Source organism: Erythrolamprus reginae, chromosome 3 (genome assembly GCF_031021105.1).
Source record: "Erythrolamprus reginae isolate rEryReg1 chromosome 3, rEryReg1.hap1, whole genome shotgun sequence".
Classification (NCBI taxonomy): domain Eukaryota; kingdom Metazoa; phylum Chordata; class Lepidosauria; order Squamata; family Dipsadidae; genus Erythrolamprus; species Erythrolamprus reginae.
Genome location: NC_091952.1, coordinates 102740110 through 102757129, shown reverse-complemented (window position 1 = coordinate 102757129; position 17020 = coordinate 102740110). Strand labels below are relative to the sequence as shown.

General features: G+C 36.8%; 1 protein-coding gene across 1 annotated transcript in view; it reads left to right on the top strand.

Moving 5' to 3' along the window:
• Positions 1–16393, top strand: part of NIBAN1 (niban apoptosis regulator 1) — a 67280-nt gene extending 50887 nt beyond the window's left edge. The window contains exons 6-14 of the mRNA XM_070746315.1: positions 807–922; positions 1113–1217; positions 3108–3270; positions 6541–6728; positions 8073–8234; positions 9086–9196; positions 11377–11484; positions 12702–12813; positions 13362–16393. Of these exons, the coding sequence (XP_070602416.1) occupies positions 807–922; positions 1113–1217; positions 3108–3270; positions 6541–6728; positions 8073–8234; positions 9086–9196; positions 11377–11484; positions 12702–12813; positions 13362–14605 (2309 nt within the window). The 3' untranslated portion in view covers positions 14606–16393. The remainder of the gene's footprint in view (positions 1–806; positions 923–1112; positions 1218–3107; positions 3271–6540; positions 6729–8072; positions 8235–9085; positions 9197–11376; positions 11485–12701; positions 12814–13361) is intronic.
• Positions 16394–17020: the final 627 nt, after the last annotated feature.

Below are 17020 nucleotides of genomic sequence, written 5' to 3'. Positions count from 1 at the left end.
CAAATCTAATGAAAGGTAATCAAATGATATATTAATATTATGATCGTTCTAATCTGGGCTGCTGTGAGGCTTTTTCTCCTAAAGCTTTCGTAGAACAAAAAAAATGTCTTAGAGAAGATGCTAGACAAATGGCAAGTTAAACACAGGGGCAAGATGCCAAGGCTGAGCTTTTATATAGAATGGTACATTATTTGTCTGGTTGGTTTCATAATAGATTTTGCCTATCAAAATTATTTCATGTTTAGCAATTGAAAAAACAAGTACTGTACTGTGCAAAAAAACCCACCTAAAACCCTCTAGATCAGTGTTTCCCAACCTTGGTAACGTGAAGACATCTGGACTTCAACTCCCAGAATTCCCTAGCCAGCAAAGGCAGGCTGGGGAATTCTGGGTGTTGAAGTCCAGATCTCTTCGCGTTGCCAAGGTTGGGAAACACTGCTCTAGATAGCAGCCCCAATGGTGCAGTGGTTAGAATCAGGGGTGAAATTCAAAACTTTCCCCTACCCGGGTTTGTGGGTGTGGCTTGGTGGGCCTGGCAGGGGAAGAATACTGTAAAATCTCCATTCTCATCCCACTCAAAGGTTGGTAAAATGACCACCCATATTGTTGTGGAGCAATATGCTGACTCTTAGACAGGACTGTAAAACAGTGTGAAGTGGTATATAAATCTAAGTGCTATTGCTATTGCTATTCAGAATGAATAGCTAAAGAAACATTCAAGGTTTTTATTTTCTTTAAAACACTATGAGAAAGAAAACCAACATCACATTTATTTATCCAAATTGGTTGTTTCTTGTGTCTTTCAGATCCTTTCAAACAGCCTTCCTTTGAAAGTCAAGCATTTTTAGAAGCGGTCCAGTTTTTCCGTCAGGAGAAAGGCCATTATGGGCTATCGGAAATGATTATAGGAAATGAAAATCAGGTAATTACATCAGGAAGTGTGGGAATAAAAAAAAACTTTTATGAGAATTCTTCAATTCTTTTTGACAGAATTCCATTCTTTATGGAAATATTTTTATGAAAAGGATGTTCCTCTCAACCATTCTCAGGTCAGACCAATTTCTGTGCTTTTGAGGCTAAAGAAAAAATTATTAAATGTTATCTCTTTCCAGATTCTTAGCAACCTTGTGATGGAGGAACTCCTATCTAGCCTTCAGAGCATGGTGCTCCCTAAAATGAAAGGGAAAAGAAATGACCGAAAACGGGCATGGTTTGGTGTAAGTACTGTATTATATTTCCTGATCAGGAAGTTCTTTATTGTTATTGTAAGCTGCCCTGAGTCCTTCAAGATTGGGCGGCATAGAAGTCGAATTAAATAAATAAATAAATAAATAAATACACAAACAAACATAAGTTGATAACAATCACTTCTTTTCAAAGTGGATGGGTATATGAAGTCAATAAGTCTTGAGCTGGAAAAAAAGGAGAATGTTTTCACATTTTTGAAAAGTAGATTATTTCAGATTGATGTTATCTTTTTTTAAAAAAAATAGTATGTTTCAAATTTAAGCAGCTTATTTCTAAAGGTACTTAGCTGAAAACATTAAAACCATCACTCCTCTAAGAAGTTCCTTGCTAGCAAATAGCAAAACTCAGACTTCTTTTCACTAAATATTTCCAAACCATTTGTTCTTTCTTTAATCTGGAACCTAGAGAGGTGTTGCAGCTGGATGTAGCCACCGAGAGACAAAGATTACAGGTAGTCCTCAATTTACAACAGTTCATTCAAACTTGTTACAGCACTGAAAAAGTGACTTATGACTGTTACGACTTACAACCGCTGCAGGATCTCCATGGCTATGTGATCAAAATTCAGATTCTAGGTAGCGTCCCAGGGTCTTGTGATCACCTTTTGCAATCTTCTATCGAGCAAAGTCGATAGGGAGCCCAGATTCACTGAACCACCATGTTACTAACTGAATAATTGCCATGATTCAATTAACAACTGTGGCAATAAATGGTTGTAAAATGGGGCAAAATTCCCTTAACAAATGTCTCGCTTAGCAACAGAAATTGGCTTAATTGTGGTCAAAAGTTGACGGCTACCTGCATTAACAAAATATGTGACTCTCTAATTTATAGAAACATAGAAGACTGACGGCAGAAAAAGACCTCATGGTCCATCTAGTCTGCCCTTGTACAATTTTCTGTATTTTATCTTAGGATGGATATATATTTATCCCAGGCATGTTTCAATTCAGTTACTGTGGATTTACCAACCACGTTTGCTGGAAGTTTGTTCCAAGGATCTACTACTCTTTCAGTAAAATAATATTTTCTCATGTTGCTTTTGATCTTTCCCCCAACTAACTTCAGATTGTGTCCCCTTGTTCTTGTGTTCACTTTCCTATTAAAAGCACTTCCCTCGTGGACCTTATTTAACCCTTTAACATATTTAAATGTTTCGATCATGTCCCCCCTTTTCCTTCTGTCCTCCAGACTATACAGATTGAGTTCATTAAGTCTTTCCTGATACGTTTTATGCTTAAGACCTTCCACCATTCTTGTAGCCCGTCTTTGGACCCGTTCAATTTTGTCAATATCTTTTTGTAGGTGAGGTCTCCAGAACTGAACACAGTACTCCAAATGTGGTCTCCCCAGCACTCTATATAGCGGGATCATAATCTCCCTCTTCCTGCTTGTTATACCTCTAGCTATGCAGCCAAGCATCCTACTTGCTTTCCCTACCGCCTGACTGCACTATTCACCCATTTTGAGACTGTCAGAAATCACTACCCCTAAATCCTTCTCTTCTGAAGTTTTTGTTAACACAGAACTGCCAATACAATACTCAGATTGAGGATTCCCTTTCCCCAAGTGCATTATTTTACATTTGGAAACATTAAACTGCAGTTTCTATTGCTTTGACCATTTATCTAGTAAAGCTAAATCATTTACCATATTACAGACGCCTCCAGGAATATCAACCCTATTGCACACTTTAGAGTCATATTTAGTTATATTTTTATATATTTATATATAGTAGTTATAGTTATACTGTATATTCATTACAGGAATATTCATTAACGTCATGGTTAATTAATGAAGCTGGTTTGGAGCTGGTTTGCATGGCTAGCAAATAATTTCATTCATGCTTTTTGTTATAGATTCTAGAAGAAACATACCATTTGGTACATGAACAGGTATTAGATGGCTTACGTGCTCTGAAAGAAGAATGCAAAGAGGTCACTCTAGGACTAGAGGGAACTATTCGTTCAAATATAGATCAGATAGTGAATTCAAAAGACTTTCTGGCTGGGAAAATAAAAGGTAAGTTGAATATCACACAATCAGCATTTTGTATTTTTCCTTTTTTACATCTATTAACCACAGTATCAGTTGACAATCCTAATAGTAAAAGAAAATTAATTCAGGCTTTTTTATGTTTGCCCCTTTTGAAAATATCTACTTTTACATGGCATGGGCCTAAACATATTTCATAATAAGTTCACACTGCATGTTGTTTTTTTTGAAATGGAAAGAAAAATTGAAAATCTCTGTTTAAGTGGATGCAACAAATGCATGATTAATATTGTAAACGATCTACCGTATTTTTTGGAATATAAGATGCACTGGACTTATAAGGCGCACCTTAGTTTTTGGGAAGGAAAATGGGGAAAATAATCTGCTTACTAAGTATTCCATAGTCTGGTCAGCTTCAGTACATTATTTTATCCCTTGGTTAGTGTTGTGATTCAGCCTGAGGCTCCTCAGGGAACGGCTGGAACTCTGCCAGCTCCATGCTCAGAGGGGGAGGACGAGGAACAGGAGGAGGAGGAGGAGGACCAGGCAGACGGGGAAGAGGAATGTCAGGACGAGGAGGAGGGAGAACAGCCTGAGACCCCTGGGAGGGAGCTCTCCCCAGCGAGTAGCCTGGAGTCATTAGATGAGAACGCACAAGCCATCATAGATATGAGGCAGAGAAGGGCAGCACAACGAAGGGGACAATTAGCCAGGTATTTCCATCCCTAATAGGCAACAGCTGGGTTTGGGTGTGGTTCTCCTCAGAAAGGTTGAAAAGGCAGGCCCGCCCTTCCTGTATTGTGGAGAGTTATCTTTTGGGAGTCCTGTGACCTTGCTTCGATCCTTGGCGTCTCTGATTCTGGCTTGTGGCCTTGAAGGCTGAAAACTTGGGGGAGGCGTGGGTTTTATTATCTACAGTGGTGTGTGTGCCAGCAAGAAGCCTGTTGTATTGTCTGGCCGTCGTGACTCTTCTGTGAAGCTTCATAGCATTCCAGTTTGTAAGAACAGTTTTTGTTATCTGTGTTTGTTTTCAAAGATATAAAATGACTTTTTACCAGCGTGTCTGCCTACTCTTTTTAGTTGGTGTTGACGTCTGGGGAAACCCAGACAGAACAGTTAGGGCTTTAAAAAACCCTTTATTTGGAGAGAGTAACAATAAAAGAGCTTGCAAGCCAGTAAGAGCTGGGAACATCGTTAGCACCTGGAAAGAAACATTCGGAGCAAGTAGAGCAATGGAAAAACCCTGCAAAGACTTAGGGTTTGGAAAATATTATTCGCAGAGAGTAACAATGAAAGAGCTTGCAAGCCGGTAAGAGCTGAAAACATTGTTAGCACCTGATTAGAGCTGGAAAGAAACATTTGGAGCAAGTTAGAGAAATGAATAAAAAAACATGCAAAAACTTAGGGCTTGGAAAACATTCTTTGCAGAGAGAAACAATGAAAGAGCCTGCAAGGTAAGAGCTGGGAAGATTGTTAGAAGCTAGTTAGAGCTGGGGGGGGGGGAAGCTACATTCAGAGTATAAGACACACCCAAATTATCAGCCTATTTTAGGGAGGAAAATGGTGCATCTTATACTCCAAAAGATACAGTAATTCTATTTTGTTAAAAAAAAATTAAAATAAAATGTATAGTATAAATGAAGGTAATCAATAGCAGTTACAGTTTTTTCTGTAGTTCTGTGCACATTTATCAGGACTAGCCTCATTAAACAATTAGTGCTTTTTTTCTTAAAAAAAAGTATAAATTGAGTTGCATGTCGTCAGAATATTGGAAAGTGTCATAGTAACAGGATCTGCAAATCAAATTCCAAGGTTAGCCATCTTTGATTATACCAAAGCTTTCAACCTTGGTAGCTTTCATTTGGATGGATTCCAACCCCCAGGCCACTTGGGGAATTCTGGGAGTTGGAGTCCACACATCTTCAAGCTGCCAAGGTTGAGAAAAACTGATCTATATTGTAAAGATCAAAATCTGTGAAACTCACTGTGATAATCTATGACAGCAGCCCCAACTTTTTGGGCATCTGGGACCGGTTCCAGGAAGAGAGGTTTTTCTGCGGACTGGAGGGGACATGGTTTTGTGTGCTGCCTGCATCCCACCGATGGGACTTTGCTTGTTTATGCCGTGCTTATGCTGCGGCATGGTGCCAGTCCATGGACCGGGGGTTGGGGACCTCTCCTCTATGGGAATGAAAGTTGGACTTTAAAGTAGAAGGATAGAAGAGTATACATGCTTTTTATATTGGAAAAGACTCCTGAGAAAACTCTAAACCAGTGTTTCCCAACCTTGGCAACTTGAAGATATTTAAACTTCAACTACCAGAATTCCCCAGCCAGCATTTGCTGGCTGGGGAATTCTGGGAGTTGAAGTCCAAATATCTTCAAGTTGCCAAGGTTGGGAAACACTGCTGTAGACAACCAAGAAAACAAACTAAAGGTCCTCTGAACAAATTTAAACAAAGTTGTTATTGGAGTACAAATAATCAGGCTTTAATTATTCTATTTCGAACACATTATGCAACGATCTAGATTCTGGAAAGAGAAGAATATTACCTATCTGGATGGACCCAGTGGCAAAGAGCACACTGCTGGGAAACCTGAAAGAGCAGTTTAAGAGTAGATCACCATGGAGAAAAACTCTCTATGTGGTCACTGGGAGTTGAAACAATAACACCTAATTAATTAATCAAAAATTAATCATTTCTAATTCAAGTAAACAAAGCTTGCATAGTGATAGAAGTGGTTAGATGATGATACTATCAGATTTTCCAACACTGTATTCTAATAAGACATGCAAACGGGGTTCATCCTCATACAAATTATTCTGTATCAGGAATCTGTTGAAGTGACCAGCTGCATTCAGCTTTCTAGAGAAAATATCTTGTATTTTCTTAATTCGGAAATGTAATTGCATAGTAGGGCAGCATCATTGCATTAGCCATATTTAAACTGGTGGTTTCATACTGTACTTGTATTCTCTAACAATGAAATAGTCCCGTTATTATGTTTTTCAATTGTGGTATGTTCCAACTCATAAATTTGGCATTTTTACAATATGATGTCTACATGCATACATAAGTAGTTCCAGTCCTGCAATCTAATTGGTGATAGCTGTTTAGCACGGATGCTGAAGGTTTGAAGATTGGTTCTAAATCTACTTCTTCAGTGCTGTTGCAAATTCAAATGTTTGCTGAATGCACAGACAGTAAGGGAGGATTGCGTCTAATAAATGGTAAATTTTTATTTAAAGTCTTCTTCCTTCTTAGAGTTCAACTCAGGTTTATCTTAAATCTTCAGGGAGCATAACTGAACCTATCCAGATATGTTGCACTGAAAGCATTCAGCCCTTTTTAGCTTCTGTACTAGAGGAACTCATGGGGCCAGTGAGTTCTGGATTCACCGAAGTCTGTCTGTTGTTTGAAAAGGAAGTCAACGCAATCAGCCAAACCTTTCAAGCAACAAATGACATTGCAACATTAAACGAGGTAAGGGAGCCATGATGCTAAATTGTTTTCCTTCTGCAGGGATGGGGGTCACTTGGGGTCATCAGCCTTCAGTTTACCCACTGAAGTATAATAGTTTTTATCTTGGTCAGATGTTTCCAAGTCTGAGTGACTTGGAAAGTGACTCTTGCCTTTGGCAAATAACTTTCTCTTCATTTCTATCTGTACATTAAAAATAAGAAGAACCTGTCTCATCCGAAATGTATAGAGCAGGATTATAAAAGTTGGTACACTACATTCCTAGACTTGTCATATTTTTTGTTTATTGTTAAACAATCAAATTCCGCTGAAAATCTCAGAAACAACATGTTTGAAAAGGAAAAAAACATTGTACAAAAAAAATTAGTTATTTTTTAGATGTAGATAATATATATAGACCAGTGATTTTCAACCTTTTTTGAGCTGCGGCACATTTTTTACATTTACAAAATCCTGGGGCACACCACCAACCAAAATTACACAAAATGAGACTCTCTAACGCAGTGCATATTACACATATAGTTAATAATATAGTTTCTAAATGTATTTACACTCATTTAGTGTGAAACCTGGGCCTTTTCCCATGAACACAAAAGGGATATCCTGGCAGGAATGGTAGTTTGGGGACCCATGTTTAATTTCCCCACAGCACACCTGACCATGTCTCACGGCACACAGGTTGAAAAACACTGATATAGACAATATAGATAAACTGCAACATAGTAGAAAACAAATCAACCATGTAACATGAGGATACAATTCAGGAATTGCCTTCTTTCCTTTCCTTCCATCAGGGGTGGGTTCCTCCTAGTTCAGATCGGATTACCTGAACCAGTAATGACTCGTTGGTGACATCACGGTTGGTGCTGGTCCATGGGCACTGCCATCTCTTTTGTGAAATTTTTAGCAATTTTTTACTGTTTGGATGGCTTCTTCTCTTCCGCTGCTTGAAAAGGGGGCCCCCAACCCGCTCCGGGGTTAATATTGACCTTTATTTCTTCACCCAAAACACAACTATTCAGCTCCTCAGCTGTGTTTTGGGATGAATCCTGCTACTGAGCATGCGTGGGAGCAAAATTGCATAAAGGGATGCACATGTGCAAAATGTGATGCGAACCGGTGGCAAAGATAAGTGGAACCCACCTATGCCTTCCATGGTAGCTTAATCATTCCTTTTTACTGAGGAATGCCAGCAGAACTCCAGAAACCTTTCTCATTTACCATATGACACCAAGGTCTGCTGTAATTGTGTAACTACTAGATTATACAAACTTCTAATTATTGAATGGGTAGTAAATGAACCACTACTGGATAATTTATTTCCTTCCCAATCTGTGTTTCTGACAGAATGTGAATAAACTGATGAACTTGCCACATGATTCTGTCAAAATGGAGCCTTCCTATCTAAAAGTCAATTTTCTTCAAGAGCAACTTCAGGATCTCAAGGTCCGCTTCAAATTCCACAACATTGACCTGGTTATCCAGAGGACACATAACGTAATGCAGGAGGTATGATTGGATTCATGTATACTTTGCCCATCAGCAGGCTTGGATTACTTGCCAACCAATACTTGGTTACCCCTTTCTTGATTTTTAATTATTCAGGCTCCCAAATCCAAGTTTGAATTCCCTTTAGAGATACAGTGATCCTTCATTTTTCGTGGGGGATGCGTTCCAAGACCACCCACAAAAAACAATTTTCCGCAAAGTAGGGGAGATATTTTTTATGTACTTAACGAGTATTTGGACTTTAAACCCTCCCTGTATTGTTAACAACCCACCGCTACTGATTGCTGAGAGAGATCAGCTTCTCTTAGCTATTGCGCAGGCTGAAGGAGGCTGCCGCTGCAGTTCCCACACACACACACAAACTGTCCCTGCCCCAGCATTCTTTTCCCTTTGAAAAAAACATGAAATAGTGAATCTGTGAAAGATGAATCGCGAAGTAGGGAGGGATTACTATAACGATTCTTTAAATCAAATATCTGAATCACGTAGACATGAAGGTGGAATAATTTCCATCTGGCAAGGTTCTAAGGATATAAACAATAAATGGTTTGTTGATTATGCTAACCCACAGTTTCTTGAGATGATTTAAAATCTCTAATACATGGGTTCATACAATGTACTAACATAAACAAAGAAAACCCTGTTTTATAATTGTACAAATCAATTCATGGAATAATTAATAAAGACAAAGATATTTGCAATAATAATAAAAAATATTGCCAACATACTCTGTAAATAAATATATCTATGTATAGATAAAGTAAGTAGATGTTGACAAAGAGACAGATCTGAGCGGCAGATGGATCTCTGCAAGAAAATAAATAAGGCAACTATTTGTTATCTGTTTATAGATTCTGGAAAATGCAGTATATACATTTGAGCAGCTGCTAGGTTTAAATCACTCCAAAGACATAACCAAAATGGCAACAGCCATAGAAAAAGTCAAACTTCGTGTCCTTAAGGTAAAGTATTTATTTGTTTTGCTTGTTCTCAAAGTAGGAATGTTAGGTTATAATGTTCCTTATAAAATCCAAATGCCAAATAAAGTATTTTCTCTGAATTTCTATTAATGAAAAGTAGATAATTATTTGAATTGACTAGATGCAAAATATCACATATTTTAATAATGTCTTTAATCTGTGTTAATAGAGATAATGTTGATCATGATAATATTTATTTATTTATTCATTTATTCATTCATTCAACTTCTATGCCACCCAAACCCGAAGGACTCAGGGTGGCTTACAACAGTGATAAAAAATACAATACAATAGATACAAAGATAAAAGAAGTTCCTAAACTAAAATGTTATAAAACAAAACCCCATAAAGATTAAAAAAACAGTCACTATCATACACATGCACACCATTCATAAAATATATTAAAAACACAGTAAGTTTGTGTTTGAGTAGTGCAGCTTTTTGGGGAACAGTGTTCTAATCATGTAGCGGTCCAGAGATGCCATAGGATTTCTGTTTCAAAAGTAGTTTATCATAAACTACTGAGTCAAATGCTTTAGAGAAGTTTATATAAATTGTATCTGTTGTTTTGCCCTGATCAAGTTTTCAGGTCCATATGTTTTTGCAGTGTAGTAACTGTAGATTGCAGGATACTTTTTTCCTGAAACCGAATTGCTTGTTTGAAAGTAGGTTTTTAGTTTCTAGATGAAAGGCAATGGATTGGTTTATGATTGATTCCATGATTTTGCATGTGATGCAGCATAGAGAGATTGATCTGTAGTTTTCTACTAGACTTGGATCTCCCTTTTTGAAGATGGGGATGACTGTGGTTAGTGATCATAGGTTTGGTAGGAAACTGGTCCTGTAGGATTTTTCAAAGGTTATGCTTAGTGGTTCAGCTATGGCTGTGGAGAGTTTTTTAGGAAGTATGCACATAGTCCAATTGTCCGATTGACAGAGAAGGTTTTAGGCCATGCAATGCTTTTTCAATATTGTCTTCAGTGAAGTCTATTTGTGTTAAATCATTGTATTTGTGGTAGGTCTAGGGAATTTTCGGTATGAGTTATTGCTGTTTACAAAGACTGAGCCAAAGAATGTGCTGAAGAGGTTACCTTCGACTGTTTTATTGTAGCATTCTTTGTTGTTGGGTCCTTTTAGTGGTGGGAGGGGTCTCAAGTCCTTGAGTTTTTTTATTTATAAAGTTTTAGAAGGTGTGGTTGGATTTTGTGTGCAGAAGTTTTCCTCTTGTTTACTGTGATAGTTGGAGTATTCCGCATTTATTCGCTGGTATATATTTTTGTAGCAGTTTTTCAAGTTAGCTAAATAGCCTGCTTTGTTTTTTTGCAAGAGGGATTTTTTGGGGGGATTGTAGCTTCTTTAATGATATGGATAGTTTGTTTTTCTTGGTTACAGTGGTTATTAGTGGTACATGTAGTCTGTTAGGTCTTTTGACTTTGAACAAGATGTTATAGTGGCCAACAGCAGTGTTGCAGCCAGAGAATAGATTGCCAGTCAAGAGTTGAGAAGTAGGCATCTATGAGTTCATAGTTGGCTTTTTAAAAGTTGTATTTGGGTGTCCCATTATTAAGGTGATTCTTGCAATGGTGTAGATTGAGGCTGAAAGTCTATCATGCTGTGATCGCTGTTGGTAAAGGGTTCTTTTATTTGTAATCCATAAATTGCACTTTTGCTATTGCAGAATATGAGGTCAAGGCAGTTGTTGAGTCTAGTATTGTTCGCTACTAGTTGGTCGAGTCCTAGATTGGTAACAGCGTTGTATAGAATTGTATGGATGGGTTCAGTGGTGCATTCATTTAGGGTCCAGTTAATGAGATGTAGATTGAGGTCTTCTTAAGATCTTTGTCACTTTCCTTTCTTTTTCTTTCTTTTCTATTTTTCTCATTATTATTTAATTATTATTTCTCTTTATTGTTCTGATTTTCAAATTGCAGCACTGTTTTTATTCTGCTGAAAACTTCCTTAATAAAAATTATATATTTATTAAAAAGATAACATCGAGTTTGGCTCTGATCCTACAGATAAATCTGAAGGAATACAAATTGTTATTGGCTTTATGCTTCATTTTAGTGTACGTTAGCAGGGGAGGAAGTTGGGAAGTAGGTGTTCGGTTCTCCAAAATCTCATATCTGGTTTTTTTTTTTTTTACACAACTTATTTGGCAGCAATATGATTATGACAGCAGTACTATCCGGAAGAAGATATTTCAGGATATCTTGATCCAGATCACTCTGCCCACATTGCAGCGGACATTGGCGTCAACATGTAAACCGGTAGGTTAATATACTGACATATATGACTCAAAAGGATTTGCAAATCAAAACTAAAATGCTAATAATGTCAGCAGACAATAGTTCTTTAGTTTTAAAGTCTGTGGAAATGAAATGATAGAGACAAGACAGTATCAGTGAGTTGGAATCAGCCTTAATTATTATTATTATTATTATTATTATTATTATTATTATTATTATTATTATAATATTTGTATGCCGCCCCTCTCCGAAGACTTGGGGCAGCTCACAACAGTAATACAAAAACAATTACCGGTATTCTTAGGGCCAATCCATAGAAATCTGTAGGATTTATGGTTAACTTAAATCCTGTTGATTTTCACTAATCTAGATTACATGTTTTTCTTAAACCGATCTCAATTCATAAAACTCCAAGGTTATTGTAAAAAAGCTAGTCTTTTTTGAAAGCCAAAGGAATATTTTGGGTGTACGATATAGTTAGTACTTCATATTAGAACAAATCATAAATGTAAGGATTGAAGGGGACCTTGGAGAGGATCTGTATTCTTCTGAAATATTAAAAGATAATTAAAAGTTACTTTGAGCAAAATAATAATATGTTACAAAGAACCCCTTTCATATTATATCTATAAAAATGAATTAGAACTTACATAATCCTGTGTATAAAGTATGTATTATGTTTTCTTCAAAAACTAATTCATGCAGTTCTTATGGACATTCTGTTAGGAAACAGATATATGTAAGAGTAAAATATTTTAAAAACAGATGAAAATACATAAACGGATACATAATATTTGTGGTATCTTCTTGCAGTGGGTTCTCGGAGCTTGAGAAAGAGGAGGGCAGTTTGCAAAAAGCCTCATGATTTTTAATCAGTTTAGATACATTTTTACATTCAATTTAGATACACTTAGAAAATTGATAGCCACATTCCTGGTGCATCAAAGAGTGATTAGCAAAAGAATTAAGGAATCTATCTGTTTTCCTAATAAATGAGGAGTACTGTATTCTGTACTCATAATATTTTTGCATAACAAATTGTCTTTCCAGTGTCTGAGGACCCCACTGTGCTTACTTGTGGCAGTTCCCAGTGAAATTCATCTCGTTGCAGAAATAGATTAAGACACCTTCCCTTTCAGTTATTCTAATAAGCACATTGTATTGGAGTTTATTATTTTTTCTGTAAATATTATTTTCTAATTAGCCATTATTACTTTTAATGATATCTTGTTCTGTAGATGCTTCAGGAGTATGAACAGTACATCTTTGCTGAATATAACACTTTGATACAAGTTGAAAATGTCTATGAAGAAATTCTGTTTCAGACATTGCTTGATGAATCCTTAACAGGTAACTGCTTCTTGAGAGATTCATATTAATCTGTCTTGGCAAATATAAATATAAATAGATTAATTCAAAGAGTTTTAAGTTTTACATTGATCTTTTTCATTCACCAGTCTTTGGATTCTTCAAAAAACGCAATAGGTTTAAAACAGGGTTGAAAAATCAAAGTATATTATTTATACCTTGACTGGGCATTGTCAGATTTGAAGATTAATACATCTGGGGCAGTAGTGCATTCTAAAACCCTTTAATACCAGTTCATGTGTGCGCTTGCAGGCGCTTGCAACACTTCTGTGCATGTGCAGAAACGTCCCAGGCAGGTAGGTGGAGTCTCCTTTTAAGAACTGGTCTGAATCGGGAGCAACCTACCACTAATCTGGGGGTACAGGATTGAGGAAGGTTCTTTATTGACTTTATGGATGATGGGAGACACTGACCTCCATTTAGTTCTTCTAAGGCTAAGCTAATATTATCTTGTTCTCAGCATGTTTCTGTGGTTTTATTCTGTGGCTGAATATATTTTCTCTGTTTCTTTGTGTCCATCTCCTGCTTAGTGATAAAAGAAGCAGTCCATCTGAAGAAACATAATCTGTATGAGGAAATAAACCTACCTTCTGAAAGCGTGTCCAGTTTGAGTGATCTAAAAACTCCTGTAGAATCAGCACAGGCTAGCCCAGCTAGAGGGCCAGCCCCCAATTTGATGGACGAAGCAGATGCTAGCCTTGGAAGTAATGAAGTTTTCTTAACTGAAAAACTGCATCAAGAAGAGGAATATGATGAGGGTAGGAAGATAAAAGAAGAGGGAATAATAATTTCAGATTTTGGTGGCAGTGAATCTTGTCCAAAAATACTTACTGTTGTAGAGGGAGCCCTTCCAATCACAAATGTCAGTGAAATCACAATAAAACAAAATAAAGGAACAGCAGAAGAGGAGCATCCAGTTCATGACGATGTGAATGAAATTAGAAATTTGTTGACCTTGACCATTGAACTGAAAGAATGTGAACAGTCTACAAACAAAGAACAAGATTTACAGGAGTGTGGAATGTCAAACTCAAAGGAAGAAGCAGACGAAAAGAGTAAAGAGGACTATCAAACAGGCGATTTGCAGAAGCCCCTTTCTCCCACTGAGAAAGCAGATGATACAAATGTTGTAAGTAGCTCTGGGGAAATAAGCACCATAATTCATCAGGATACTTCTGAGAAATCTGAAGAACAAAGTCCCAGTGATATCTCAAGGGAAGAGTTGAACACAGAGCCAAGCACTGTGCATCCAGATGAAAAGAATGATGGTACCTATGACCAGTCTCAAATAGAGCCATCTACTGAAAGCGGACAATCTGAACAGAGCAAAATAGGCCCTTCACCACATGTTGTGTCTGAAGAACAGAAGTCACAGACAGAGCACGCTGAAGGTGAACAACCTGGCCAGATAAGAGAAGGTTTCTCCTCTCTCCATTCTTTTCCAAAGGAAAATCATTCCCAAATGGGACCATGCATTACAGCAAATTCTCAGGAAACAGAATTGTCCCTTCTGCAATCTGTCCTGAGGGAAACAGAGATATCACCCTTCTTGAGCTCTTCTGTTGAAACTCAACAATGCATGTTGCAAACAGAGACTTTAATTGAGTCACCCCCTCTGCTAGTTTCCTTCGAAGTAAAAGAAACTGAGGCTAACAGCGTGGTAAACATGGACTCAGAAAATGTCACTTTTGATCAAGGGGGAGATTCTGAACAAGCAGGTGAATCCTTGCTGGAAAAAGATGCTGCAGATATAATTAAAAATGATGAAAGTTGAAAAACTGAGGGCGACTTCTGATTCACCACTTACAAAATAGAATGTTGTAAACTTAAAAGTCTTAGCCCAAGTTAATGATTATTTTCCTTAAAACTAGAATGGAGAGATTGATTCAAAATTCACAACCTACTTGAAAGTTATCTTCTAAATTGAACTTGTGGCTTTCTGAAAATTTGCATTCTTTGAATAATACTCTTCTGCCCGTTGCTGCTTGTCGCTTACTCATTCGGAAGTGAATCATGAAAGAATCACCACTCAGGTGGTCAAAAATTTTGCAAACTGCCAGTTATAACTTGATATAATGTTTAGCCTTTCCTGTTTTTTGAAAACACATTGGGATTATTGATTGTCTTGTTGACAATGAACACTCTACTTGTGGATGAGATGTCAGTGACTCAGTAGAATTTAGAAATAAGTGCTAAGATCAGGTGTTGCACGAGAGAGAAAAAGTGTGATATATAATAAAGAAAAAAGAAAGACGAATCTTTTACAGAAGGAATAGTAACATTTCCTTACTGGAATCTTGTGGAACACAATTGTATATAGTATTTTGAATTTTCTTAGGTATATTCAGTAGTGGGTCCTGAATTAGTTTGCTACTGGTTTGTGCATGCGCTCATGCATACGTGCAGAAGTGTCCTGGGCAGGAGGGCAGAGCCTCCCATCGCCAGCACTGGTTGTAAGAACTGGTCTGAACTGGGAGTAACCCACCACTGTGTATATTGTTGTTTTTGTACTTAAAAGCTTTGGCAGATATTTTGAGACTGAAGAGAACTAATTCCTCTTCTTTTACCATTATCATTGTAGCTGTATTTAAAAATTACCAGAATAATTGAAAAAGATTTTTCTATCCTATTTTCCTACACTTTCTGCGGAGCACTTTATACCTTCTTTTTTTTTCAAAAGGAATGACACATTTTTACTGTAACTTGTGCTATGCACAAAAATGAAACAGAAGCAAGCCAGCCAATAATTAATAATTCAGATACTTATTGTGGCAGTCCATTTTGCTAATATTGAATTCTATTCCTGAACCTATTTTGCATCCGTAAGACAATTTCAGTGCTATTTATTTGAGTCCATTAATTCTGATTGTGCTAATTAAGGAGACAAGAAGTAGTAGGCCATTGGATCAGTCCAAAGCCCTTGAACTAATTTGGCTAGAAGACTGGAAACCAGAATGTCTTTAATTGCTCAGGTGCAGTATAATTGAATAATGCCTTTCTCTTTTTATCTGAAGCAAGAGGTCTTCAGATATTCAGTGACTCTTCCAAAGTATGGCAGGACATTTATAACTCCATTCCTCTGGTTCTCAACTTGAAGAGCATTCTAAGGGTTAAGCTTAACTTTTGTTTGCCTGGCTAGAATGATTTTTTCCCCTGATTCCTGTCCTCAAATAGGAGAAAGGGAAATCCATTGCAGTAAGACTGGTTGGACTGCTAACAGATGGCCATAAAGAACAGCATTTTAAAATTGATAGCAAAGGCAAATAAGTTAATCCATTTATTAAAAGCAAGTGCCGCAAATGTAATCAATCTGAATAATTAATCACATATTAAGGGGCATGCATAAGTGCACCAGTGTGCCTTCTGTCCCCTGTCCTAATGTCTCTTTTATGTTTTACTAGCTTCATGAATATGAACTCTATTATTCTCAATTATTATTTCTTCTATATTATTCCTAATGTTTTTCTAATCTTCTGTTGATGTATATTACTATGATTATATCCTTACAAACCTATATTATGTACTAGACAAAATAAATAAATAAATAAAAATTGTAACACAATTTTAAAAGTTTGTAATTAGTTGCATTAGCAGATTCCAAAGCAGCTGCAGATAATATTAACCACAAAATAAGAGATTTGGCATTCATTTTTGGCAGGAAGAGAACTCTCCAGCTAGAGCAAAGAACCGACGACTATGCTTTTGGCTGCTTCAAAATGTTCCCACAAAATTACTATTTCAATTTACTAACTCATTTCTCATATGTCATCATCCTGTTTTCTAATTGCTGAGAAATAAAATAATTTTAGGTTATAATTCTTTGAATTCTAAACTGTAGTAATACCTTTTAATTGCATAAACCATCAGATTAATGATAAGCCATCATTCTACTATTTCAGTTCAGTGCATGAAATAAAAAAAAAGACATTAAATAAATGTTCATAACCACATATCTCTTTTTTTAACATGTTTGAATAATTGATAGCATGCTACATCAGTTATGCATTTAGCATCCTATATCCCAGAGATGTTATAAACTGAAAAGAGTATTTATGGCTACATTTCTCCATTTTCTATAAGTCCAGAACAGTAAAATATGTTCCCTTGCTGTTAGTCAAGCAATAGAAAAAAACACACCTAGGATTTGATCTGTACAACAATAGAGCTTCACTATGCATGCTGGTAGGAA